The sequence below is a fragment of the Sardina pilchardus genome, chromosome 19 (assembly GCF_963854185.1).
Source record: "Sardina pilchardus chromosome 19, fSarPil1.1, whole genome shotgun sequence".
Classification (NCBI taxonomy): Eukaryota; Metazoa; Chordata; class Actinopteri; order Clupeiformes; family Clupeidae; genus Sardina; species Sardina pilchardus.
The window spans coordinates 4,956,739-4,982,267 of record NC_085012.1 but is presented as its reverse complement, the minus strand read 5'-3'; the positions used below and the strand labels follow the sequence as shown (position 1 = coordinate 4,982,267).

The following is a 25,529-nucleotide window of genomic DNA, read 5'->3' as shown; positions in this document are numbered from 1 at the left end:
GGTAGAGAGAGAGAGAGAGGGAGGGAGAGAGAGCGGGAGGGAGAGAGAGAGAGAACCGAGATGAGAAGGGATGCACACTTAAACAGACTGAAATCAGACTACACCGGTTGCTAGCACAATAACAGCATGCAATACTATGGGAACCAAGCAGGCAAACCGGTGACTGGGTACACAGTGACTGACGTATGCCAGTCACGGATGGGCACAAAAAAAAAAAAAAAAAATGGGGAGAACCATCACTCAAAGTGTGACAGAACGTTTTCATTCCGTTAGCGGCGAGCGTGCAGCGCGGACTTTTGTTTCACGAGACAATGCTATCAATGCAAATGAGCAGAGGGCCTTTGAAGCCCGCCGGTGGCAGCGCAGAGATGCAGCCGGAGATGTGCGCTGGATCCCTGAGAGACGCCGCGCTTGAATAGTCCCCCCGGAGGCCTGCACATATCACACGCTCACAGTCTGGGCTCGCTTTTTTTCCTGCTCTCTCTCTCTCTCTCTGATGCGAGAAGTTTGGGGAATTATTTTGACCTTAAGTGTTCTTTGCATTTCAAAGAACGCTGAGTCATGGCCGACGAGAACAACAGCCTTCAGCTTTCCTTCTTTATTTTCCTTCTTTATTCACAGAATTTTTTCTGTGGAGGAGTTTCGAGAAACTCTTTAAGTCGTGCATTATGCACTGTGTGTACACACACACACACACACACACACACACACACACAATGCAGAACTTATAACAAAATAAACCTCTTAGGCTGCCACTCATCAATGGAAAATCTCCATGGGAACAGCAGTGCAGTTGGGTTGAAGATTGTTGGAGGAGAGGTGGTGGGGTGTGTGTGTATGTGTGTGTGTGTGTGTGTGGGGGGGGGGGGGGGTGTTTTCCACCCTGCCCAGCCCAGGCAGAGCCCTCTCTCCACTGCCACTGTCTCCCCGCCCCATCCCATCCCACCTCGCCTCGCTAGGGAACGCTAGGGAACGCTCATTACTCTAGCTGAGCGACTGTGTGGAGTCGTCCATTCACACTGCTGCCTGTGCCGCTAACGCACTCCATTAGGGGCTAGCTTAGCGACGTGCGTCAGTGCCAGCACTGCTATTAGGCCTTAATGAAAGCCATTCTTTATGTAGATTAAGCTAATTAGCAAGCTAAATTGCCTTAATGTATATACACAAATAATCAAACTTAAAATTGGGTAAAACATTTCTACCTGCACATTAATGAAAAATGCATTAACACATTGTGGGCTGATGAATAGTGTAATTTCTGTAATGATCACGCGCGGGGTATGAATCACGAGTGTATTCACTTTACATTTATACACCACTCAAAAGAGTTCTGAAACAAGGCCAGCATTTCTACACCACTCAAAAGAGTTCTGAAACAAGGCCAGCATTTCTACACCACTCAAAAGAGTTCTGAAACAAGGCCAGCATTTTCTACAAGACCATGGCAACAACTTTGGTTAGGAAACTGGCTAAGCAGGGCAAGGGCACTTGACCTTGAATTTCCCCTTGGGGATCAATAAAGTATCTATCTATCTATCTGTCTATCTATCTATCTATCGACAAAGGAGAATACATTTAATATGAGTAAGTGAGTGCTGACATATCTCTCACACACACACACACACACACGCACACACACCTGTTTGAGTTGGCTCATGAGCGAGTCTGTGTTGGAGTAGGCGATCTGCCGCTCCTCTTCCTCCTTCTTCCTCTTCTTGTAGCGCGAGGGCGGCTTCTCCATGCCCGTCTTGGGCCCGCGCTTGTAGCGCTGCGGCTTGCGCTTCCCCTGCCCCTGCTCCGGCCCGGAACCTTCCAGAAGCTCGGGCTTCACCGCCTGACCGCCCTGAACGAGAGAGAAACACAACAAAGATTTAAACACTTACACAGGGCACTTACGATAGAAATATGCACATACGGTCATATCCTTTAGCTGCCCAGTGACTGCTGTGTTGTTGTGTTTTCTTCTGGACACATGGAGGGTGGAGTTGTATCAACGCTGCATCCACATGACGTGAGGGGTGGAGGAGGATGGTGCAGCAGCACAGCGCAGCACAGCAAAGGAAATGACTGCAGCACAACTGCAGAGTCCTCCTGCTCTAGAGACTAAGCTGGTGTCTTAGCTGATGAATGAGGCGGGCTGACTTGGTGTTCAATAGAGATGCAAGACCGGAGTCACACGGCAGCTCCGTCTCCAGTAACGTCCCTGAGCTGTTACGAGGCAGGTGTTCCCAGTTGTACCACAACAGAACCGTAAGAGGAACACGGTCATCTCCACGTGCTGGATAATAAGTCCCAAGGGACAGAACACAGAGAGGCTAATAGTGATATGATGAAGACCTCAGCCTGGACACAGAGGCTAATAGTGATATGATGAAGACCTCAGCCTGGACACAGAGAGGCCCCATCCCAATCTAGTGATGGCACACTGACCTGTAAACTAGTCAATCTGCATCCTGCGGTTTACTCTGCAGAGTCTGCACACAATGCACATCCCTCCTGGGAGTAGCTGCATGAATGGTCTGAATTACCATATTGTAATGGTCCAACTCAGTCCAGGTAAAAGTGACATACGTCTGAATTCTACACTATCAAACAGCTCTGAAACATGGTGACTTCTGGCACTTCTGAGCTAAATGCATACCATTTTGAGCATGCTTTTGCTAACACATACCATTTTGAGCACGCGTTTGCTAACACATACCATTTTGAGCACGCGTTTGCTAACACATACCATTTTGAGCACGCGTTTGCTAACACATACCATTTTGAGCACGCTTTTGCTAACACACACCATTTTGAGCACGCTTTTGCTAACACACACCATTTTGAGCACGCTTTTGCTAACACATAGCATTTTGAGCATGCGTTTGCTAACACATAGCATTTTGAGCACGTGTTTGCTGTCATTGGGCATTATGAGCTAAGCACATACCATTTTGAGCATGCTCTTGGTGTCGTTGGGCATGTCGTCTTCTGAGCGCAGGCTGTCCACAGAGGTCTGGTGCTGCAGGGGGGGCGTCTGGTGGGGGGGGCCGTGGGAGGGAGGAGGAGTGCTCTTGTTCTTCAGCAGGTGCTTGAGCAGCTCGTTGCCCGAGGCGTCGCTGGGCGAGGTCAGTTCCTGTCCCGCTTCCTGTTTGACCGTCCTGTGGGGGTCCTGTGGCCCTCCGTGGCACTCGCTGGCGTCCATCTTCTCCAGCTTGACCTCGTGCAGCTGTCCTGCGTGCTGCCGCTCGGCCGCGTCCATGGAGCCCCCGCTGCACTGGCGGCTCAGCAGGGAGTGACCGCCGTGTCCACCCCCGACGGACGACAGCTGGCGCTCCAGCTCCGAGGCCGGGGCCAGGCCGGCGAAGGCGTCGGTGGACAGGTCGGGCTCGCCGGCGGCGCGGGTCGGGGTGGACGGGGTGCGGGGGGTCAGCGGGGCCGTGATGTCCGAGTGCGGCGTGGACGGCGTGCGGACCGAGTCGCCTCCGTCGTCGTCCTTGGCGCTCTTCTTCTTGCGGTTGCGCTTCTTCTTGCCCTTCTCCTCGGGGATGATGTTGGAGTACAGCTGGATCAGAGACTGCCCCGAGCCGGGGTAGTTGGGGGGCAACGGCGTCGAGGGCGACTCCATCCCGAACGCCGAGCCATCTGCCCCGGGAGCCTGCGGTGGGTGACCACCGCCACCGCCACCGAGGGGTCCAGCGAACCCCGTGGGGCGTTGTGGCTGACCCTGCGGGAAGCCGTGGCCACCCATCATGGGGCTCTTCCCTCGGAAATTAGGGCCCATGTCTGGACTGAAGCCCCCGCTGCCCGGTCCAGGCCTCTGCTGGCTGCCCGGCATGAATCCCTGGCCGGGGGCACCGCCGAAGTCCATGCCAGCCTGCTGTTGCTGCGGAAACATGCCCCCCATCTGCTGCTGCTGCTGCTGCTGCTGCTGCTGTTGAGCGGGCCGACTCGGCTGCAGGAAGTCCTGAGGCAGCTCGCTGTTGTAGAAGGGCATCTGTGCCAGGCTGGCGTCTCTGGGCCCGGGGGCAGCGGGCGTGGACGTTGGCACGGCAGACGAGGCGTCCGCGTTGGCGGCGGCGATGGCGCCCATGCCCATGTCCATCTGCTGCTTCTGCAGGGCGCGCTGGCGCTCCACCTCCTGCATGAGCTGCACCCGCTGCCGCTCCTGTTGCTCGCGGAGACGCTCGCGCCGCTCCCGCTCCTGGAAGCCCTCGCTGAACGGGTTGTTGTCGTCGAACTTCACGTGCGGGGACGGACCGCCAGGGGCAGCGGCGGCGGCGGCAGCGGCGGCGCCACCTCCGGCGCCAGACGATCCTGCGCCACCAGCGGGCATCGGAGCGGGCTTGGTAGCGCCGGGCACCATGGGAGGCGCAGGGGCCTGCTGAGGGGGCACTTGCTGGGCGGGGTTGGCAGGGGGCATCTGCGGAGGCATCTGCGGGGGCATCTGGGGGGGCATTTGGGGGGGCATCTGGGGTGGCATGAGAGCTGGCAACCGAGGGCCTCCGCCCACACCCATGGGTCCTCCGGGGCCGGGGTGCCAGCCTGGCATGTTGGGCATGTTGGGCATGCGCTGGGCAGGGTTGGGCTGGCCGGGGTGGGGCTGCATGCCCATCAAGGGGCCCATCATAGGCTGGTTCATTGGTCCCGGTCCGGGGCCTGGTACTGGAACTGCGCCTGGGCCTGGCATCATGCGTGGGCCCGTCTGGGGTGGCATGACGGGCATGGGCGTCATCATGGGGTGCTGGAGGTTGTGCTGCTGCTGCTTGACGCGGTACTCCTCGATGAGCTCCGCGTGCTCCTTCTGCTGCTTGCGGATCTGCAGAGACGAGACGAGGGGGGGGGGGGGGGAGACAAAGAGCAAGACAGATGAAGTAGCGCAGGAGGGCTGCCAACACACAAGAGCGCCGCTCATAACTCTGTCAGCATCACACACTACAACTCAAGTAGTACACATCAGCTGCAGCTACACGCTAACACGCTGAAGCTTTCCAGACTGGGCATCTGTTCTCCTCCTCTGCCTCCCTCCCTCTCTCCCTCCCTCCCTCCATTGCTCTACCTCTCTTTCTCCTTATTCCCTCTCTCTCTCCCTCCCTCCCTCCATCGCTCTCCCTCTCTTTCTCCTTATTCTCTCTCTCTCTCTCTCTCTCCCTATTCCCTTTCTCTCTCTCCCTATTTCCTTTCTCGAGTGTTGATGGAATGGAAAGGTAGAATGTGATAATGTCAGTAAATAAATCAAACTGTACTCCTCTGGGCAAAGAGGTCTCAAAGAAAGAGATTGACTGTGTGGGAGAGTGTGTGTGTGTGTGTGACAGTGTGAGACTGGCAAAGGAAAGGTCACAGTGCTTTAAATAATTGGAAAGGTAAAGCATGTTTTTTTTAGCGTAAAGGTCATGAGGTTGTGTTTGCGGAGACACTTCAGCGGGGGAACTGTAGCCTGCCAGCCAGCTGCTAAAGGAGTTACTGTATACAGGGTCTATGTGCCTGTGTCTACGCTGCATGGCATTGGGCCCGCTTTTGGTGCTTTTGCCATCTCCACCTGAGCATGAATACCTTCTGCCAATTCAGTATGGTAATGGGCATTTAGATGATACACTCATTACATCCATAAACCATGTGAAAATCAGTGAGTGTGTGTGTGTGTGTGTGTGTGTGTGTGTGTGTGTGTGTGTGTGTGTGTGTGTGTGTGCGCGCACACATGTGTGCCATGTGTGCTTGTGCATGCATGTGAATTGTTTGAATGCACTCATTTACCTCACACACAGTTACATGTGTATACACATGCTTAGGCGTTAACCTGTGTTAATCTCTGTATGTAGATGAGAGTGTGTGTGTGTGTGCGTGCGTGTGTGTTACCTGCTCCAGCTGCTTCTGCACCATGCTCTGCTGCTCGGTGACGTGCTTGAGCTGCTCGGCGTCCTCCTCGGGGAACTCGCGGCCGGCCTTCTTGGCGGTCCGCTGCTTGGCCGACAGCGCCTTCTTGGACTTGCGGTGGGCGCCGATCTGCTCCTCCAGGAACTTCTGCTGCATCTGCAGCAGCTGCTGGGTGTCCTGCAGCCACTCCTCGTACTGCTTCCTCTGTGTGTCGTCTGTGTACGAGCAGAGGAGAGGAGAGGACAGAGAGAGAGGGAGAGAGAGAGAGAGAGAGAGAGGGAGAGAGAGGGAGAGAGAGAGAGAGAGAGAGAGAGAGGGAGAGAGAGAACGCAAGCGAGGGAGATAGAGTGAGCATGAGAAAGAGAGAGAGCGCAAGTGAGGGAGAGAGAGAGAGTGTGTGCATGAGAGAGAGAGCGTGAGAGAGAGAGAGAAAGAGAGAGAGAGAGAGAGAGAGAGAGAGAGAGAGAGAGAGAGATGAGCCAGTGTTCAATCCCTCTCTTCATCTGCCACTGTTCTCTGTGTCTGCTGGAGATTGGGGGCTTGATAATAAACAGGAGCTGACTAGGTGGCAGTGGCTATATTGCCTTCATCCATCATACTACTGCTCTCGGCGCGGCTCACAAAGCAAAGTGGACAGCAGTCAGATAACAGGCAGGATATGGGCCACTCAATTCTCCCAAAGTGTTTCCATCTCTCACCAGTCACAGAGATCAGCCCGGGAAGTTCTACACTCTCTCAACAGCCATTCATCCAGCTCACATGGACAATGGAAGCAAACTCCCAGAAGATGGAGAGAAAGGCTCAACGTGAACTACTGTATGTTGTGCGGCTTTGTGGCCTGGTGTACTTACTGACAAATCCAGGGCCGAAATTTGGAGGATTAGGTCTCGCCAACTGCGTGGCCAGTTTCCCATCCTGCAAGGAATTATGGGGTGTTATGAAACGCAAGCATGAACCAGACAAAGAGCAGAAGACCAAACATACAGTGTGTGTGAACTCTGAACGTGAATGATCTCTTCTGCTGTACCTGTCCGAATAAGTGTGGAGATCCAACAGTGGCGGCAGCGGCTTCAGGCACGTGAGCTCCTGGGATTTGCTGGATCCTGAAGTCGCAGAAAAGAATCAAGTTCAAGTTCAAATTTCAAGGACAAAGAGCATGAGAGAAAATAACAAATGAGGGATTTAGAGAACATTGAAGACAGCTTGATTATTGACAGATTATTTGACACAGCTGGCTGCTTCTTCTAAAGCCTTCTGGTCTTACCTGTTCATCACCATGGGACCCATGGCCAGGGGGTTCTGTGCCATGACCTTGTTGATGCCCTGCAGTGCCACCATCTTGGCCTTCATGATGGGATCTGTGATGGCATCAAAGTCTATAAAGGCAAACAATCAACACCGTTAAGACAGAATGGAGTCAGATCCAGTCAGAAGTTCACATCTGCCTGCTCCCATGGTCCTCCTCAACCTCAATTTTGTCTCCTCCCAATAAATGATGCTCTTGTGGAGGGGTGGCTGCATAATTCATGCCTCTACTGTGGCAAAAAGCTCCCGAAAGTGTTTCATTGTCAAGATCAATTAAAGCTACCGCGGTGATGTCCATAGGAAACCACTTAAAAAGCTCCCTCAGAACAGAAAAGGCATCCTTTCTTTTTTGGTTCAGTGCAGTAATGCCAAGGAGCTTTTTGAAACAGACGGATGGGGAAAAATGCATGATTACCTCCCATTCCAGCTCATGTTCCCTGTGTGAGGCTCTGTACCAGAACAATGTGTGTCAGAATCTAGCTTCATTCCAATGCTTAATTGGATCCCCCTCCTATCCCGTATACATTTATGTATGACAAGAGGTGAATGGGTCTCTCGCTCCCTTTTCATTGACTTTTTTTATATGTTCCAAAGCTCTAAAGGTTTTTGCTCAACTTCAACATCAACTCAAATATGCACTAAATTCTGACCACTCCTGAGAGGGACTCTTACTGACATACCAAAAAATTTTACCAAATTCTGACCACGCCTGAGAGGGACTCTTACTGACATACCAAAAAATTTTACCAAATTCTGACCACGCCTGAGAGGGACTCTTACTGACATACCAAAAATTTTTACCAAATTCTGACCACGCCTGAGAGGGACTCTTACTGACATACCAAAAAATTTTACCAATTTCTGACCGCTCCTGAGAGGGACTCTTACTGACATACCAAAAAATTTTACCAAATTCTGACCGCTCCTGAGAGGGACTCTTACCAACGTTCTTAAGAATGTACTAAATTCTGACCGCTCCTGAGAGGGACTCTTACCAACGTTCTTAAGAATGTACCAAATTCTGACCGCTCCGGAGAGGGACTCTTACCGACGTTGGGGAAGAAGGTGTCGGAGCGCTGGCGGATCATGGCCTGCATCTGCCGCTGCTGCTGCTGCTCCTGCCTCTCCTGGTCCAGCAGGTCCTGCAGCAGCAGCGGCTGCTCTTCCAGCAGCAGCGGCCGGTTCTGGAGCTGCGACTGGGTCAGCTGCGACAGCTGCGACAGCTGGGACAGAGGAGCAGATCCTGGAGGTGCTGCCTGCTGCTGCTGCTGCTGCTGCTGCTGCTGCTGCTGCTGCTGCTGGCCCATTCCTGTGAGAGGGAACATCCCCTGCTGGGTCTGCCTGCCCAGACCATGAGGTCCAGCAGGCATCTGGCCCCCCATCATGGGCATGTTCAGGTCCATCTGCTGCCCAGAGGATGGGCCCCCGAACCCAGGGACTGGCAGCTTGGGGTTGCCAGGCTGCATCATGTTGGGGTTGGTCAGTGGAGGGGCCCCCTGGGTCAGGGAGGGGTCGATCCTGTGGCCCAGACCCATGCCAGGGTTCATGCCGTGGTCCAGCGCTTGACCGGGCATCATGCCCATGCCCTGCTGCAGGCCTGGCCCGTGGGTGGCCTGGTGAGGGGAGGCGGTGGCGGCGCCAAGCCCGGATTCCTCCAGCTTCTCCTTGATGAGCAGACTGGAGAGGACCGGAGCGGAACCGGACAGCGGGTCGGACGAAGGATGAGCGGATGCTCCAAACAGGCCCGTGTGATCCCCTGACATTCCGCCGGTGTTCATGGGAGGTCCGCACATGCTGCCGGGGTCATGACTGCTCACTGGACACGGTTTGACTTCGGTCTTGATGGTCTTGCCACCGTACACCATGCCATCTCTCGAGCCGCAGTCTTCTTTCTTCACCTGATCGGACATCAGGTTGTCCGCTTTGCCCGCGGGCTGAGACATGGATGCTGTTGCTGCCGCTCCGTCTTGGTGGGTGTTTCTTTTCTCTGACAGGGCTTTCTGGATGTCCAGAGCCTCTCCGTGGTCATCTTCCATAGGATCGGCCAGATCCAGCTCCTCGTTGAACATGTCCTTCTTGTCCTCGAGGTCAAGTTCTGGGTCGGCGTAGGCGATGAGGTCAAACTTGCCCGACGTCAGGAAGTCGTCCAGGTGGAGGCCGTCCTCGCCGTCGAGGTTGAGGGTCTCCAGGTCGTCGTCCACCTCCACGTCCTCCAGGTCCTTCACGGCCGAGTCGTCCGTGTCCAGCTTCTCCTCGATGCCCTCGGCGGTGGACAGGGGCAGCTCCTCTGGCTGCGTGGCCGCTGAGAGCAGAGCGGGCTGGGCCGCGCTGTGGAGCGTCTCGCTCTGGACCGGCTGACTCATGGACCTGCTGAGCGCTGGATGCTGCTGACCAGCATTCATTTGCATGTTGGCCAGCTGCTGTTGCTGATGATGATGATGATGTTGCTGCTGTTGGTGATGATGCTGCTGCTGCTGCTGTTGTTGTTGTTGTTGATGTAGCTGTTGTTGTTGTTGTTGATGCTGCTGCATGGCCTCCATGTTAGCTCCCATCTGCATGGGGCCTGGGGCTCCCTGCTGAGGCTGGCCCATCATGGGGTCCATCATCCTCTGGCCTTGGGGCCCCACAAAGCCCATCTCCTGGCCAGGCATGAAGCCCTGGGGGGGCCGCGGGGGGCCCGGCTGGTTGGGGTGGTCCATGGGGCCGAGGGGCCGGAAGGGGAGCCGCATGCGGTTCTCGGGGGCGCGGTGGCGCAGCTCGATGAAGGGCTGGCCCATGATGCTGTGCTGCTGCATGGGCAGTGCCCGCGGCGGGAAGTGCTGGGGGAGACCCATCTGGGCCGTGCCCACCCCCATGGGCCGGGCGAGGTCGATGGAGAGGGAGCGGCGCATCTGGGGGGGCATGTTGTCCGGAGCCATGTGCCCGCCTGGCATCTGATGCGGGGGCCTCATTAACTGCTCCTGTCCTGGTGCCCCTTGAGGAAATCCAAACCTGGGGGCGGGGTGGGGGGGGGGGGGGGGTGGGGGGGAGAAAGGGAAAGAGAAATGAAGAAGAAAAGGGAGAGGGAAAGGAAGAAAGGGAGAGGAGAAAAAACAGAAAGAGGTAGACACAGGGTAAGATCAGAGAGATTGCTTTAAAAAAAAAAAACACGCTTTCCTGAGAAAGCACAGAACAATGTACACTGATTGCTTCACCGAGTGATTCCACTACATCAGACGATGAGTTGCCAAAACAATCGCTTGAGGAGAGGCACTTCAAAGGCTTATGATCTCCACTCGCAGGGTGTTTACGTCTCACCATCGATTGAGTAATGAGGACGTACCAGGGGGCTAAAAATCAGCACCATGAACAAACACATACTGACCTGTGGTCAGATCAAACACACATGTAAACAAGCCTCACCTCTGGCCCTGCGGCCTCATTCCCATGGCGACCATCTCCCTGGTGAACTGCGGCCGGGGCATCTGACCGTCGTGGGGAAACGGCCCTCGCTGGTCCCCCCCCACAAACTGACCCGGGAACCTGGGGGGTCCCCTCATGGTGCCTGGGTACGGAGGAGGGGGCCGGCCGAAGAAGTCCGGCTGCGCTGAGGAGTCTTCCTGCGACCAGTGGCGGGGGGTTCCGGGCGCACTGACCATGCCGGGGACCGCAGCGCCGGCGGGCAGCTCCTGCTGGACCTTCCTCTGCTGCTGCCTCAGGATCAGCTGACGCAGCAGCTGGCGCTAGAAAAACAGCGAGACAGCGAGACCTTCATGAGGAACTAGCAGAGGGCGGACTGGACAGCCATCACCAACACTCATCGACATGTGGTATGAAAGACAACGCAAAAGACACAGTGAGGTGATGACTATGCTTTTACAAATCCCTACAAATACTGGACCCTTTCTGAGTGCTGAGCATGCACACCCTAAGTGTTAAACAAACACTTTAAATAAATAAAATGACAAATTAAAAGCATTTACTTGTTTGATCTTGTCTTCAGAGTCGCCCATCGGTGGCTGCAGGATGTCTGCGGCGCTGGGTGACTGCGGAACGCCGTGGACGGCTCGTTCTCCGGCCTGAGGCCCCGGGGTCTGGGGGTTCTGTTCGCACGGGTCGTGGCCCGGCGTCTGGCTCGGGTGCGGAGCCTGCGGCAACGAGAAGCCGTCGTCAGACATTCCCGAGTGCTTAGGGGTCTGCGATCCGTGGGGTCGGCCAAACGCGTCCTGCATCCGGCCCTGAGCCGGGTGGGAGAAGGGCTCGCCGGGGTGGGGCATGGAGCCCGGTCTGGACCCAGGTCTGGAGAAGGCGTCTGGGCTGGACAGGACCGGCCGGGGCGTGCCGGGCGGCTGGTCGTACAGGTCCGGCTTGCTCTGCGGTCTGGGGGTCCCTGGCGGTTGGGCGTAGGGGTCCGCGCTCCTCTGAGCCCCGGGGGATTTGGGGTACCTCTCTCCCGGCGCAGGGCGCGGCGTGCCGGGCATCTGGGCGTACGGGTCCATGGCGTGGGACGGCGACTGCCTGCGGCTCATCGGCTGCGGCTGGGAGAACTGATCCATGGGGGCCGGTCGCGGGGTGGAGGGAGGCATGGCGTACATGTCCACAGAGGGCCGCGGGGTGCCCGGTGGTTGGGCATAAGGGTCCACTGGCCTCGGGGTGCCCGGTGGTTGGGCGTAAGGGTCCACTGGCCTTGGGGTGCCCGGTGGTTGGGCATAAGGGTCCACTGGCCTTGGGGTGCCCGTTGGTTGGGCATAGGGGTCCACTGGCCTCGGGGTGCCCGGTGCTTGTGCGTAGGGGTCGGGCATCTGCTGTGAGTAGTCAGGTCTGGGGGTGGAGGGCGCCTGTGCGTAGGGATTGCTGTGGGCATGCCTGGGCATGGGGAAATGCCCGCCCTGCTGCTGCTGCTGCTGCTGCTGCTGGCGCATCATCCGAGGCTCGTTGCCGAAGCCGTCGGCGCCCATGGACGGGTGAGGCGTCAGGGGCTGGTGGGCGTACGGGTCCGGCTGCTGACCCTGCTGGAAGCCGTCCGCGGGCCTGGGGGTCAGCGGCGGCCGCTCGTACGGGTCCACGGGCCCTCTGCGGAGCCCCTGGGGGGGCATGGTGGCGCCGAAGGCGTCCTGCTGATGCTGCTGCCCAGGGGGCATGGGGGCCTTGAAGAGCGGCACGGAGCCCGACTCGTTGCTGCCGGGGATGGGGGCGAGCAGCGGGCGCGCGTAGGGGTCGGAGAGCACCATGCGGCTGTGGGCCATGCGCTGGTACGCCTCTGCCCGCGGGTTGGGTCGCCCGAACGCGTCCGCGGACGCCATGGGCCCCATCATGTGCCTGCCCTGGGCCTGCTGTGCCTGCTGCTGGGGGTCGCCCCCCATGCCACTCATGCCCATCCTAGGAGGCCCCATGGGCTTCACAAACGGGTCGGCGGGTCTCGGGGTGTCCGGGGGCTTGGCGTAGGGGTCGGGCGCGGACGTTGGCGAGCCGAAGCCCTCGTGGGCAGGCGACGGGCACGGGCGACCACCTCTCTCCTGCGCGTCCGAGCCCCGCCGCGGGGTGCTGGAGCCAGACGAGGGCGGCCGAGGCGTGCCCACCATCTTGCCGTACGGGTCCCAGGGCGAGGAGGGCCGGGAGCCCGCCGAGGAGCCCCCGCCGCCGGGGGAGAACATCTGCTGGGGAGACGGGGGCTGGGAGCCCGGGCCCTGGGGGTACGCGCCCTCCTGCGTGGGCGTCTTGGAGGCCGCGGAGGCGGACGGCGGCGGGAGCTGCGGCCGCAGGAAGACGTCGTCCGACGCCGAGGTGGGCGTGCCGGGCATCTGCGGCCGAGCGAAGCCTCCGTCTTTGGGCTGCAGGGGCGAGGCATTGCCCCCCCCGCCGCCGGGCTGGGGCGTCCTGGGGCTCTGGTTGCCACTGGTGGGCGTGTCGCTACCAGACTGACCACCGCTGGGGAAATTCTGCTGTTGCTGCTGCTGTTGTTGCTGCTGCAGCTGCTGAAGCTGCTGCTGCTCATTTTTAACTTGCTCCAGCTTTTGAGTGGCTTCGATCTTGGCTTGCTGTTTGCTCTTTTGTCTCATTTGCTACCATGGAAACAGGAGGAGAGAATGGGCACAGAGGAGAGGAGAAGAAAGGAGAGGAGGGTGAAGGAGGAGAGGGAGGCACTTCAGTTAATGAAGTCACTTGAAGGCATTGAATTTCAAATTCATGATGACATGGTGCTAAAAAACACACTCTCTCTCTCTCTCTCTCTCTCTCTCCCTCACTTTCTACCAGGAAAAGAAATCAAAAAAATTAAATGCAGTTTTTTTGTTTTTGTTTTTTACATTTGTTTGATTATGAACAATTAAGCCATGCAGGGATAGGGATGTGAATATGTGTAGAAGGTTTAACAACACGGTGGAGAAGTAGAGCTTTTAGCAGTCATTACGGTGGCAGGCTCTTCACTACACAGAGCCAAGGAGCAATGATATGACACTTAATCACTTTCTCTTCCTCTCTTCCACGTTCAACACTTTCACCTCACTGTTTTCTTACACCTAGTAAAATTTTTTTTGTCTGTTTTCTTTTATTGGTTCTGGACAGAGAATCGCCAGAGTAGTGCCTCGCCTTGGGATCTTACCAGAGAAATCTTTCCACTTCCTGCAGCTATAGTTGCCTGGTTGGAATGTCCAAAAAGGACGTCTTTATTTGTTGATTTTATGGCTTTGCTTTTTGGGACCTTTTCCTGTTGCTTCTTAAGGGGTCCCCTCATGTGATTTATCTCTCCCTTTTCAATGCAAATTAAGAATTAGTAGACCGCACGAGAATGCCATAATGTATTAAAGTAAATGACTCACGCAGCCATGCACATTCATGCCAACAAAAATGTCTAAAATCATGGTCCATTAATAAATTAACAGGAATTAAATGCACAAATAGGTTAACACTAAGATTGTTGCCTTTACGTGCAAGCACTTATACGCGCGCACACACACACACACACACACACACACACACACACACACACACACACACACACACACACACACACACACACACACGTACGCACGCACATACAGACACACACACACATTCATTCATGGTCAGGTTCACTTTCTCTCGCTCTCTCTCACAGACACACACACAGACACACACAGACACACACACACACACACACACACACACACACAGACACACAGACACACAGACACACAGACACACACAGTTTCTCTTGGCATGCTGCGCTTATGGTTATGAAGGCAGTGTGACCTACAATGAACACACACACACACACACAAAGACTGGCATTGTTCTCTCTCTCAGGGTTTCTCAACGCCTGGGCCCGACAAACCCGGTGACACACTAGTCACTCATGCCCCCGCGCTCCAGCCCTCTAAGCTGTGAGGCATGTACTGCAGGAGCTGCCACTGAGCCCAATAGAGCTCAATGGAGCCCAATGGAGCCCAATACGGCCCAATGGAGCCCAATGGAGCCCAATACGGCCCAATGGAGCCCAATGAAGCCCAATGGAGCCCAATACAGCCCAATGGAGCCCAATACAGCCCAATACAGCCCAATAGAGCCCAATAGAGCCCAATAGAGCCCATTCAAGGGCTGCTTTCATGGACCCAGGGCTGGGAATGCAATTAGGGACCAGATGATGGGTTTTTTTCTGTTAAGCAACAGAACTTTGGATTGTTTTTCGATACCTACGTAGAATTTAGCAATTTGTCAGCATCGTTATGGCTGCAGTGGTCAGATGGTCATGTGTTAATACATGTATATGAGTGACTGGTAATGAGATGAATCTGAAAGTCGGGTTAGAGTTGGGTATTGGGGGTTTTTTTTGTTATTGCTTTTTTTGGTTGATTTATTAATTTGTTTTTGTTAGCTTCTTTTCTGAGATTCTCTGCGGTTGAGAAACCCAGCTTAACAGAGCAGACAGAGGTGCCCTTTCTGAAGAGAACGCTACCCAGCACCCAGCGCCCCCCCCCCCCCCCCCCTCCCAAAAACATAAAGCACACTCAAATCAGCCCTCCGCCCCCCCAACCCCCAACCCCCGACCCCAGGTGCTGATGGGTCACCTGTCGGAACTTCCACTCCTGCTCGTGCTCCGACTCCTTGTGCTTGAGCGGGTCTTTGAAGATGGCCTCGGTTTCCATGGGAACGCTGGGGTCAAAGGGGTCAGGCACCTGCTGCTGCTGTCTCTTCAGGGTGTCGTTGGACAGCTGGACTTTGTTTATGCGGAGTGCCGCCCGGTTGTCTCGGGCCTTTTGCTGGAGAGAGGGGGATAGAGAGGAGAAGAGAGGAGAGGAGGATAGAGAGGAGAAGAGAGGAGAGGAGGAGTCTTAAACAAACAAAAATATAGCCAATAGCCAAGAGAAACAGCAAACAGACACAATAGCCTGAAGAGAGAGGAAAGTGCCGAGTTGCTGTTTAAGCACAAAATAAGAGGCTGCTGCAGTAGAACTGGGTTGGTTCGTCTCCTTTTTTAATGTCTAGACATTATGCACAAGTGGATGATGGTTACACTTGTGTGTGATTACAGTTCCAGCCGTGGTTGTGTGTTTGTTAGCTTATATATTTGTGTGAGTGTGTGTGTGTGTGTGTGGGGGTATGAAACAAAAACAAGGCATGGGCAAACACACATCAATGTACTTCCCCAGTGCCTCATGTAAAGCTGAACTGAGACATCTGCCTGAGACGGCACTAAATCTGCGGTGCCGGAGACGACGAGTGATCATTCGTGTTTGTTATTCTGCCTCTCTCCTTGCTCTCATCTCCCCCCCCTCCCTCCTTCCCTCTCTCACTGTCTCCAACTTCTTTTCAAAACAAGCAAACAACTCATTCTTCCGTGTTTGCTTCCCCATCACCAGACAAAAAAATCCTTTGGCAGCGGGCACCGTCGGCTCAACCACAGATTTGTGTTATCCGCGGGCAGGAGGAGAAGCCGCTGTGCTATCTGCTGCCGGCTCAGATGCCACCTCAGATGCCACCTTACCACGTAGGGCTGCCTCTCCTGGGAGCTCGCCTTCCTCCAAAGCTTCGCAATCTGCTTCACTCGAGTGGCCCAATCTGGGGATGAGAAATCAGCGGTTAGACTCATACTGTAGATCTACTCTAATGATTTGAAGACAGTAAGGAAATCAGCGTTAGACTCATAGATCTACTCTAATAATTTGAAGACAGTAAGGAAATCAGCGTTAGACTCATACTGTGGATCTACTCTAATAATTTGAAGACAGTAAGGAAATCAGTGTTAGACTTCACTGGGAAAAATCTACATGTCATTATCAAATAAAGTGAGGAGGACTTCATGCTGGTTTTCAATCTCCAACACTACCAGCCCAGCTTAGCTCATCCACCCCAGCAGAGGAGGCTCATTCCTGGGGCTCTTTGACAGGTCATGAGGGTGCTGCGGGGGATGGGGGCTCTTGCCTGGGAACTCCTCGCGCAGGTTGGGGAAGTTGATGTTGGTGTAGAGGACGGGGGCCACGGTGGCCATCTCCCCCAGGGTCTCCTCCTTCTCCCACTTCAGCGTGCTCCTCTGCGCGTTGGACATGGTGTCGGCCTCGGGCTCCGGGGGGGCCATGATGGGGCCCGGGACCGAGCCAGGGGGGGCCGCCGCGGGGGGCCACGGCCCGGCCATGTCTCCCCCCATCTGGCCAAAGTTTTTCTCCCTGATGGTGGTGGAGGGGGGAAAAAAATATATTAAAATCAAAAAGGCTGACCAAAAAAAATGCAAAACTTCATCGGGGATTTTACGGTTGGATGTTAAGATACTTGAGAGGGATCCGTTTCTGGTTATGTCATCACGGGGCTGACGGGGACGGGGTCAAGCCGGGCCGTGGGCCGCTGTGGTCTTTACCTCATGTCGGGGAAGGGCATCCGGTGGAGGGGGGAGAAGCCGGCCTGGCCGCAGGGCCCCGGGGCGCCGGGCAGCATGGGAGTCGGCGGGAAGACGGCGTTGGGTCCCATCATGCCGTTCATCATGGGCATCCGCGGGAACATTCCGCCCTCTGACAGAACCACCGGGAGAAGAGCAACAACACACAGAATGCAAGTGTTAGAAGTGACTGTGATCAATGTGCTTCGTGCAAGAGTGAAGGTGTGTGTGTGGGTCTGTCTGTGTGTGTGTGTGTGTGTGTGTATAGAGAGAGAGCCCTGGCTGCATTTGCTCCTGATTGGCGCAATCTCCACCCGGCGAGTGCATTAGGCGCTGTGGAGTCAGGACTCATTTCCTGTGTGTGACGGCCCCGAGCGCCAGCGCTCCTCAGCCCCCGCGGCCCTAAAGCAGGACTGACTGGACGGGGATACGGCCGCAACACTATCCCCTCTCCTGCGCTCTAACTGAGTAATCAGTTAGAGCACGTCTCTTTGACAGCGCACCAATCTCAAGTCTGGAGCGTTTCTCCTCCTCGCTGCAGTCCTGATGTAACGCTCCTTCATTATAACCTAAATATCCAGTCCAACCCTAGCGTCCATTTTATTGCTCAGTGTTTGGGATTAGTTAAGGTCAGTGAGGAGGACCCTGTGGGGCAGCTGGAGGTGCGTGTGTGTGTGTGTGTGTGTGTGTGTGTGTGTGGGGCAGCTGGAGGTGCTGTACCTGAGTTCTGCAGGGGCATGCCTGTGCCCGGGGCGCTGGGGATGGGGTTGACCGTGGGCGGGTGGGGGAGAGGTGGAGGCTGGCTGGTGGTGGGGCTCAGCACAGCGGTGAAGAGATCCTCCACGTCCTTCCCCTCCAGCTCTGTAGGGGGCGACAGCACATTTCAGACTAGGCAGGTCTACAGTACCTACTTCCCCCTTGCAATCCACACACAGTTCACAGACAGATCATGTAAGAGGGAAAGGCTCTGCTACACAGTAATATTAGTTGGATGCTTTCATCTGGTCAGCCTTCCCTGACCAACTGACCCGTTCATTTGACAAACGTGTTCATTAGGTGAATTGAATCAGCACAATTACTCTTCAGCTATTTAACAACACTGTGTCATTGAGGAATTTGTCATTGTTCTTAGACCAGTAATTCTACATACAGTACTTGCCTGTCAAGTCAACCCTGTCTCCTTTTAATCATAACATGAAGGATACATTACGTGGCAAGGGAAGTAATAAGTAAACACACACCTGGAATTTTGTAGAGCTTGCTGAGGATTGCACCTGGAAATGATGGAAAACAAAAAGCACAAAATGCTTTAGGTTCCTGCATTACAAAATACATATTTCAAAATGAACTTCAAAGGATCAGCAAGTATGCTAGAGCCACAGAGATGTTGTATAATAACACTCAAAGAGTATAGGCGACAGTTGAGCCATAGACTCATTCCTGTTGACATTTAACATGCTACAGTAGGCTTCGCTTAGACATGGTGATGTTGAAACGGGCTACTGTGAACACTCATGCATTCCCAATGGCCATGTTAGTGAGGCACTTTTGAGAAGAAGCTGGTGTTCAATGTTTCAAACCCTGAAAGACACGGGGGGTGGGTTTCCTGCCGCCGTCACACAGAGCAGATCCCGTTAGGCCACGCAGGCTTGTGCGTCCTGTTCTTACGGTATATGAATGTGATATAACACCCATCCCCAGCGGCGGAGCCAACAGCCTGCTAGCACGCCACACAAGAGTCATTGGAGCTGACACCGTAATGCATTCTTAACAGCACCCCTGATGAACCTCTCCCATGAATTTTAATTGTCCCAGACAGCTTAGAAGGGTGGGAACACTGGGTTAGGGATCCACTTAAAATGGGCCACGCTGACACTAGTCAAGGCCTCAAAGAGAGAGAGAGAGAGACAAGGTCTGTGATTGGTGGGTCTCACCGTCCGTCACCATCTTGTCCAGTTCAGGGCTCAGGATGGCGTCCAGAGGCTCCTCCTGTAAGGGGCGGGCCCCACGGGCAGGGCCCGAGGGATGGGCGGGGCCCGAGGGGTGTTCCGAGAGACCCCCGATGTCCAGACCAGCTAAACAGGGGACGCAGACAGGTCAGCCATCAGTTTTGTGTGGGTGTGTGTGTGTGTGTGTGTGTGTGTGTGTGTGTCTCTGTGTGTGTGAATTTTATTCAGCTCAAAAAGATTTGGATTCCTGCCAACCTCGCCCTGGTCTCGTCACGTCTACCCTACCCTACCCTTCCAACCTGCCAAACAAACAAGAGAAAAGGGAAGCGGAAAAAAAAAGAGGGGGGAAAAAGCCCTGTCACTTCTAAGAGGAGCAAATCACAGCTGACGAGCAATTTATTTCCAACCGGCTCTGAGGAGGAGAGCGGGGAGCGTGCGGCGCGCGAGGAGAACAAGGAAGAGAATGCCAATCGCTCACGTTGTGGTGAAATAAGCTCTTTCTCAGCGCCCCTTCCTTTGCTTCCTTTTTTTCTTCCATGACTCAATTTTCCAAGAATAACAGGAACCTCATTTGTGTTGCCCGCTCGCGCGTAGAAAAAAAAAAAAAAAAGCACCCCCATCAAAAAAATAGCCAGACTTTCATCATCTCATATCCTGTCCTATTACAAAGAAGACGATGGCTTAATCAATGCTAGAACACAAGAAAACACAGCAGCCGATGGCCATGATTAATCATAATAAAGCCAGTTCTCCACTTCAAAGAAGGAGGAGGGCTCCTGCCTTGATAGATCAGAGGCCGAGGGGGGGCGGGGGGGGGGGGGCACGGCGACCTTGTCACAATGAACTTGGTGATTGCGTTCGGAACGTCATAGACGTCACAAAAGAGCTGGAGTGGAGTCCTCAGTCGGCCAGGTTTACAAAGCAAACATTTGCCTCACTGCACTTTTGTTTGATGAGTGGACGAACCTCGGAGTGCCTTCCTGAGGGATCTTCATTAATGGCCAACGACCCTAACTAAACTAAACTAAACTAAACTCAAAACCAATCCTGAGCCCCCACAGAGCCATGTTTGTGAAATCAAACTCTGTGACCTTCTAAACCTACCCACCCACCCCCACCCACCCCCTCGTGTTTGCTTGCGCTCCCTCCCTCTCTCCCTCTCTCTCTTCCTTTCTGTCGCACTCTCCTTTCGTCTACTCGAGTTTCTTCTGAGAAGGAGATTAGCACAAGTGCTCACCAAGAGGCTTCTAGAAAAGACACCCTCTTAATTTACAACGTTAAAACACAGTGCAGGGGAAAGCTGCCCAACGGCTTTCTTTAATCCTAACTGTTAAAAAGCCCCAAGTTGAAAACTGACCCCAGACCAGTCATCTATCTTGCAACTGGCAACCAGAACGTCCACATCTTCGCTCCTGAACTGCCATACGTAAATAACCCTACATGAGCGAGTCCTGAATCACATTAGAGATTTACATCACTGGAGGAAATCATGGATTACACCCATATATGGCGAATATACTCATGTGTCATGAGAACAGGAACCAATCAGCCGCATTAAAGCAATCAAAGGCAACACAGCGTGCTTGTGTGAAAATAGCTGTTGTGAATTAAAACAAGCTAGAGAGAAGAGAAAGAGAGAGAGAGAGAGAGAGAGAAATCGACAAAGAAAGGGGAGAAGAGGTGGAGGAAGTGGGTCATGCAGAAGAATAAGAAGTGCATGTGAGTGTGAGTGTGTGTTTGTAGGGGTTTCGAGAGGCGGTCTAGGGGTTAGGGTGTTAGGTGGAAGTAGCCACAGGTAAAAAGGTTAGATGGGGTAGAGCTCTACTCTGAAAGACAGATCCACTACGGAGGCTCTTACCGAATGGGGAGGCAGAGCGACCAACCTGGAAAGGGCAGAAATCAAGACCTACGGGAACCCAAGCCAAACAAAACAAACAAGAAACAAAAACAAAGGAAAAACAAAACAAAACAAAATAAACATAAAGTTATTACAAAACAGGTATAAAGAAGAAGAGAAAATTCTCCAAGAAGCACACAACCAAAAATATGAAGCATAAAAGGGTGACATAGCAAACCAATAACCAAACCAGCCTAGAGGAGCAAGGGGGGAGAGAACCCAACCCAAAGATGCCATGACAAGCGTGAACGTGTGAAGGCAACAGAAAAAAGGGCCATCTCACAGGGAGCAGGTTGCCAGAGCTATGAGATGGAGGTGGGTGAGTGTGTGAGTGAGTGAGTGCGTCAGTCAGTGAGTGAGGGAGGGAGCGACAAGCGAGGCTGTGCTTCTCTTCCAAGGCTGCAGGGAAGGAGTCAAGCCAGGAGCCAGCCTAAGCTTTGCACCACTGCGGGACTCAATGTATGTGTGTGTGTGTGTGTGTGTGTGTGTGAGACTTTGTATGGGAATAACAAAGAGTGATTGAGAGAGAGAGAGGGTATGTGTGTGTGTGTGTGTGTGTGTGTGTGTGTGTGTGTGTGAGAGTGATTTTGTTTGGGTGTAACAGAACAAGCGAGTGAGTGCATGAGCAGTCATTGTGAGTGAGTGACTGAATATGTATGCGTGTGCATGTGTGTGTGTGTGTGTGTGTGCGCTTGTGTGTGTGTGTGTGTGTGTGTGTGTGTGCACTTGTGTGCGCTTGTGTGCATGTGTGCGCTTGTGTGTGTGTGCACTTGTGTGTGTGTGTGTGTGTGTGTGTGTGTGTGTGTGTGTGTGTGTGTGTAGTGGTGGAGGGCAGTGGAGGGGGTAACCATGTACCTGTGTCCTGGCCTGGCTTGCCCAGGTTGTCAGAGAGCATTCCCAGCAGGTCGTCGTCGGAGCCCAGCACCAGGTCCGCTAGCGGATCCTCCCCTGCCTGGGCTGCAGAGTGAGGGGACAGGCACACGCCTCACACATCAACACACCGTACCGCACCGTACCGTACCGCACCGTACCAGCTAGCCTCACAGCTAGCCGCAGAGTGCTAATCCCAGGCCCATTACAACTCATTTGTGCTCTAGCTGTAATCGCTAACTAAAAATGGGACTGGAGAGGTCCCGTTGTGCATAATGACCCAATTCAGTGATATCCTTTGATTATTTTCATTAAGGTGAATTAATACTAATAACGCCCCAAGAGGGTGTTTACAGGGTGCTTTGGCTAATGGGAGAGAACGGTATTACTGACAGAAGAACTGTTCTCTCTGAGCTTTCAGTCTGGGTTCAGACACACACACACATGTCTAAAGGTGAAAACAGGGCCAGAGGTTTGCAGAGAGAAAGAAAAAAAACAGAAAGAAAGAAAGAAAGGAAAGGACAGAAACAAATGAAAAGAAAGAAAAAGGACAGAGCAGGACAAGGGCAGTTCAGTGGAGTCTTCTCTGTGTCATAGGGAGATTTAGTGTGACCGAGGCTGGACAAGGCTAAATTGCTCACGTCTAAAAATAGCCAGGATGATTGTTGATCTAAACGTATGGCCTGAATGTCTGTCTGCTCTTTTCTGATTGCAGAGATCGCGGTCGATTTTTGGCAGAAGGCCTTTAGAATTGCTACTGGCAAGTGTTCAAATGGCTTAAACCAACAGACTTTATATATGGACTTGTGGAAATTCAGTTGAGAAATGTGCGTATGTGTATGCTTATGTCGGCAGAACTGCAAGGTCAACTTGAAGCTGAGGACCACCATCAACACAAGTACAGTAAGGTGTGTGTGTGTGTGTGTGTGTGTGTGTGTGTGTGTGTGTGTGTGTGTGTGTGTGTGTGTGTGTGTGTGTGTGTGTGGTGTGGAGTGAGGGTGGACAGAACTCAATATGAAGAGGTATGGGGGAGCAGATGAATGGTAAAACAACAACAGAACACATCGCTGCTTCTTCTGTGGTCTTCACTGTGTTCCCTCAGAGGGAGGCTGGCCGGAGATTACAAACACTGGGCATGCACCCACAACTAACCGTTGTTGAGGAGTGAATTATTTTCCCAGTTCCTTCTAGAATTCACCCCAAACAATCTATAGTTTAAGTGTTCTGTATTTGTGACCGTCCCCCTCAACAGGTTGAGTCTACATTCACCTCCTCTACACACAGCTAAGGCATGGAGTAAAGCTTGTCTCACATTCAGGGCCAGGATATGCGTCTTCATCTTTAAAAACGGCCTCTGGCGTTTTTTTTTTCTGATTTTACCGGACAACAATACATAATCATCTACGTAGCGTTTTCAAATCAGACACCATCCGCTGCACCCAATCTCTGCACTGCCATTGCTAGCGTAGCGGTTTTGCAAACGGCACACAAATACAACATGCATCTGAATTCTCTGTAATCAAAAGGGCGCTCAGGCAGGGATTTGTGTCTGTGCTACTGATGTTGCTACCAGAGTGTGCTTGCTCAGAAGGGGGAGAGGCTGGGGGGGGCTGGGGGGGGCTGGGGGGGGGTTACAAGGAGCGCATCCCTTACATCGCCACTGACGGATACGACCTGACGGCTCAGCGCCTAAGGAGACGTGGCCGCCGCCGTCTTCCAACACAGAAGGGAGAGGGAGAGAATGGAGCAGATACAACAAGGGAGGGAATAAGAAAGGGAAGGGAAGAGGAGAGGGAGCGAAGGAGAGAGGGAGCAAGAGAGGGAAGGGAAAAGGAGAGGGAGCGAAGGAGAGAGGGAGCAAGAGGCACAGAGGTGTAGGATGGAAATGAGAAAAGATAGAATAAGGAGAGAGAGAGAGAGAGAGAGAGAGAGAGAGAGATTCAGCAAAGGACTATACCGCAGACTATACCGTTTATGGAGCAAGGGGGCAGCTGAGAAAGAAGAAGGAGAGAGAGAAAGATAGAGAGCAAAAGAAAAGAAAGAGAGAAATCGACTCTAAGGACTAGAGAGGACATAGACCGAGAAAGAGAGAGCACAAAAGAGAGAGAGAAAGATAGAGCACAAAAGAGAGAGAGAGTGCGGACAGAGAGAGAGAAAGAGAGAGAGAGAGAGATCACAAAAGAAAGAGAAAGAGAGAGAGAGAGCGTGTGGACAGACACACACTGACGGACTGACGGACAGATGTACGTACGCAGGGTGCGGGTCTTGGTGGAGCCCGGGGCGGTGGTGCTGCTGGTGCCGGTTGCCGTGGCGCTGAGCAGCGGGTCGGAGGAGGGGTCCAGGAAGCGGCTGGCGGCGCTGGGGGGTTTGGTCTCGGCCAGCACGGCCCCCCCGTGCTCATGGACCAGCAGCGCCGGCTCCAGGGCCTGCCTGCTCTGCTTACTCTTGTCCAGCAGCTCCTTACCGAAGAAGGCCTCCTGATGGGACACACACACACACGCTGCTTAGCAACAGCATCTTCACAAACACGACACATCGTATATCATATCATGTGGTATCGTATACATATATCATATTGTATAGCTACGCTAGCCGTGTACAGTAGAACTGGGTTGTTGCCCACACTGTGTAGAGAAGGCTATGTATCCTCTAATGTAACTTATGTAAGGTAGATGGTAAACGAGCTAATCTCCCAAAACGTGTGCGTGTGCACCTTTAAGTTCTGGTCCAAGGGGGGGCACAATCAACACTAAGCCCAGCCGGCAGAACGTCTGACTGGGGCACGAGAAACAAGGTGGGGGGTGTGTGTGTGTGTGTGTGTGTGGTGGGGGGGGTGTGTGTGTGTGTAACAAGGCCCTGCATCTCACAGTAGAGTCGGAGTGGCTCTGGGGGCAGCCCAACAGAGAGAGAGAGAGACACGCTGAACAAGGCGCTCGGTCCCAGGATGCTTTCTGCTACATTATGTTCCGAGTTTAGCGAGACGCTGACGTACCGGGACGTGAACATCTGTCAGGAGGCCGAGGGACCGCCCAAAGTGACATGCCATGGCGCAATGCACAGTGCAAAAAAAAAAAAAAAAAAAAACACACACACGTGCGTGTGCTGTGCCCGCGCGTTCGCGTCGCACGTCCGCGCACTACTTGTTCCAGTAAGTTCCGCAGCGGCTCGTTCCGAGCGTGGATGCCGTCAGGCTGGCGCTCGCACTGGCGGAGGTGACTACTCCCCGCTGCGCTGAAACATTAAAAGCGTAATGCGCTGGGACGCTGAATTATTCACGCTCGCCGTTGTGCCGTTGCTCCGGCAGAGACCTTTGAGTTCGGGCTCCCCGAGTCTCGCTGAACAAGCCGGCGTGGAAGTGACAGCTGGCACGCTAAACGCATGGCTGCCCCGCCAGCGCTGAGCATCATGGGATTTCTTTGGGCCTAGCGCCGCCCTTTAGAGGCCTGGACATCTCATTTCCATTTACTCTATTACTCTATTACTATACCGTTATGGAGCGAGGAGGCAGCTGAGAAAGCAGATATGAACGTATATGAAGGAGAGAGAAAGATAGAGAGAGAGCAAAAGAAAAGAAAGAGAGAAATCGACTCTAAAGACTAGAGAGGACATAGACCGAGAAAGAGCACAGAAGAGCGAGAGAAAGAGAGCACAAAAGAGAGAGCGCGTGGAGAGAGACATCTCATTTCCATTACTCCACCATCACCACGCGCACCTCAACTGGCAGGCAGACATACTGTACGTCTCCACAAGAACACGTGAAGTATTAGGGCTTGGAGCCATTACACGGTGTGCAGACCATCCCCTTCACAAGTATCAGGTGTGGGCA

At 53.8% G+C, this 25,529-nt stretch overlaps 1 protein-coding gene across 2 annotated transcripts in view; it reads right to left on the bottom strand.

Moving 5' to 3' along the window:
- The window catches only part of kmt2ca (lysine (K)-specific methyltransferase 2Ca), a 144,682-nt gene that overhangs the window by 14,974 nt on the left and 104,179 nt on the right, over positions 1-25,529 (bottom strand). The window contains exons 28-47 of one of the 2 annotated variants that reach the window (XM_062520845.1): positions 23,955-24,180; positions 21,689-21,790; positions 20,795-20,842; positions 18,922-19,062; positions 18,229-18,261; positions 17,708-17,848; positions 16,970-17,120; positions 16,540-16,781; positions 16,103-16,176; positions 15,186-15,377; positions 13,742-13,888; positions 11,124-13,202; positions 10,564-10,883; positions 8,210-10,152; positions 7,121-7,232; positions 6,884-6,959; positions 6,708-6,771; positions 5,839-6,071; positions 2,933-4,801; positions 1,640-1,843 (exon numbers count right to left, since the gene is read on the bottom strand). In XM_062520845.1, coding sequence (XP_062376829.1) covers positions 1,640-1,843; positions 2,933-4,801; positions 5,839-6,071; positions 6,708-6,771; positions 6,884-6,959; positions 7,121-7,232; positions 8,210-10,152; positions 10,564-10,883; positions 11,124-13,202; positions 13,742-13,888; positions 15,186-15,377; positions 16,103-16,176; positions 16,540-16,781; positions 16,970-17,120; positions 17,708-17,848; positions 18,229-18,261; positions 18,922-19,062; positions 20,795-20,842; positions 21,689-21,790; positions 23,955-24,180 — 8,397 coding nt within the window. Of the gene's footprint in view, positions 1-1,639; positions 1,844-1,896; positions 2,279-2,932; positions 4,802-5,838; positions 6,072-6,707; positions 6,772-6,883; positions 6,960-7,120; positions 7,233-8,209; positions 10,153-10,563; positions 10,884-11,123; positions 13,203-13,741; positions 13,889-15,185; positions 15,378-16,102; positions 16,177-16,539; positions 16,782-16,969; positions 17,121-17,707; positions 17,849-18,228; positions 18,262-18,921; positions 19,063-20,794; positions 20,843-21,688; positions 21,791-23,954; positions 24,181-25,529 lie in introns of those variants that run through there. The other variant, XM_062520844.1, reaches the window with a different exon arrangement.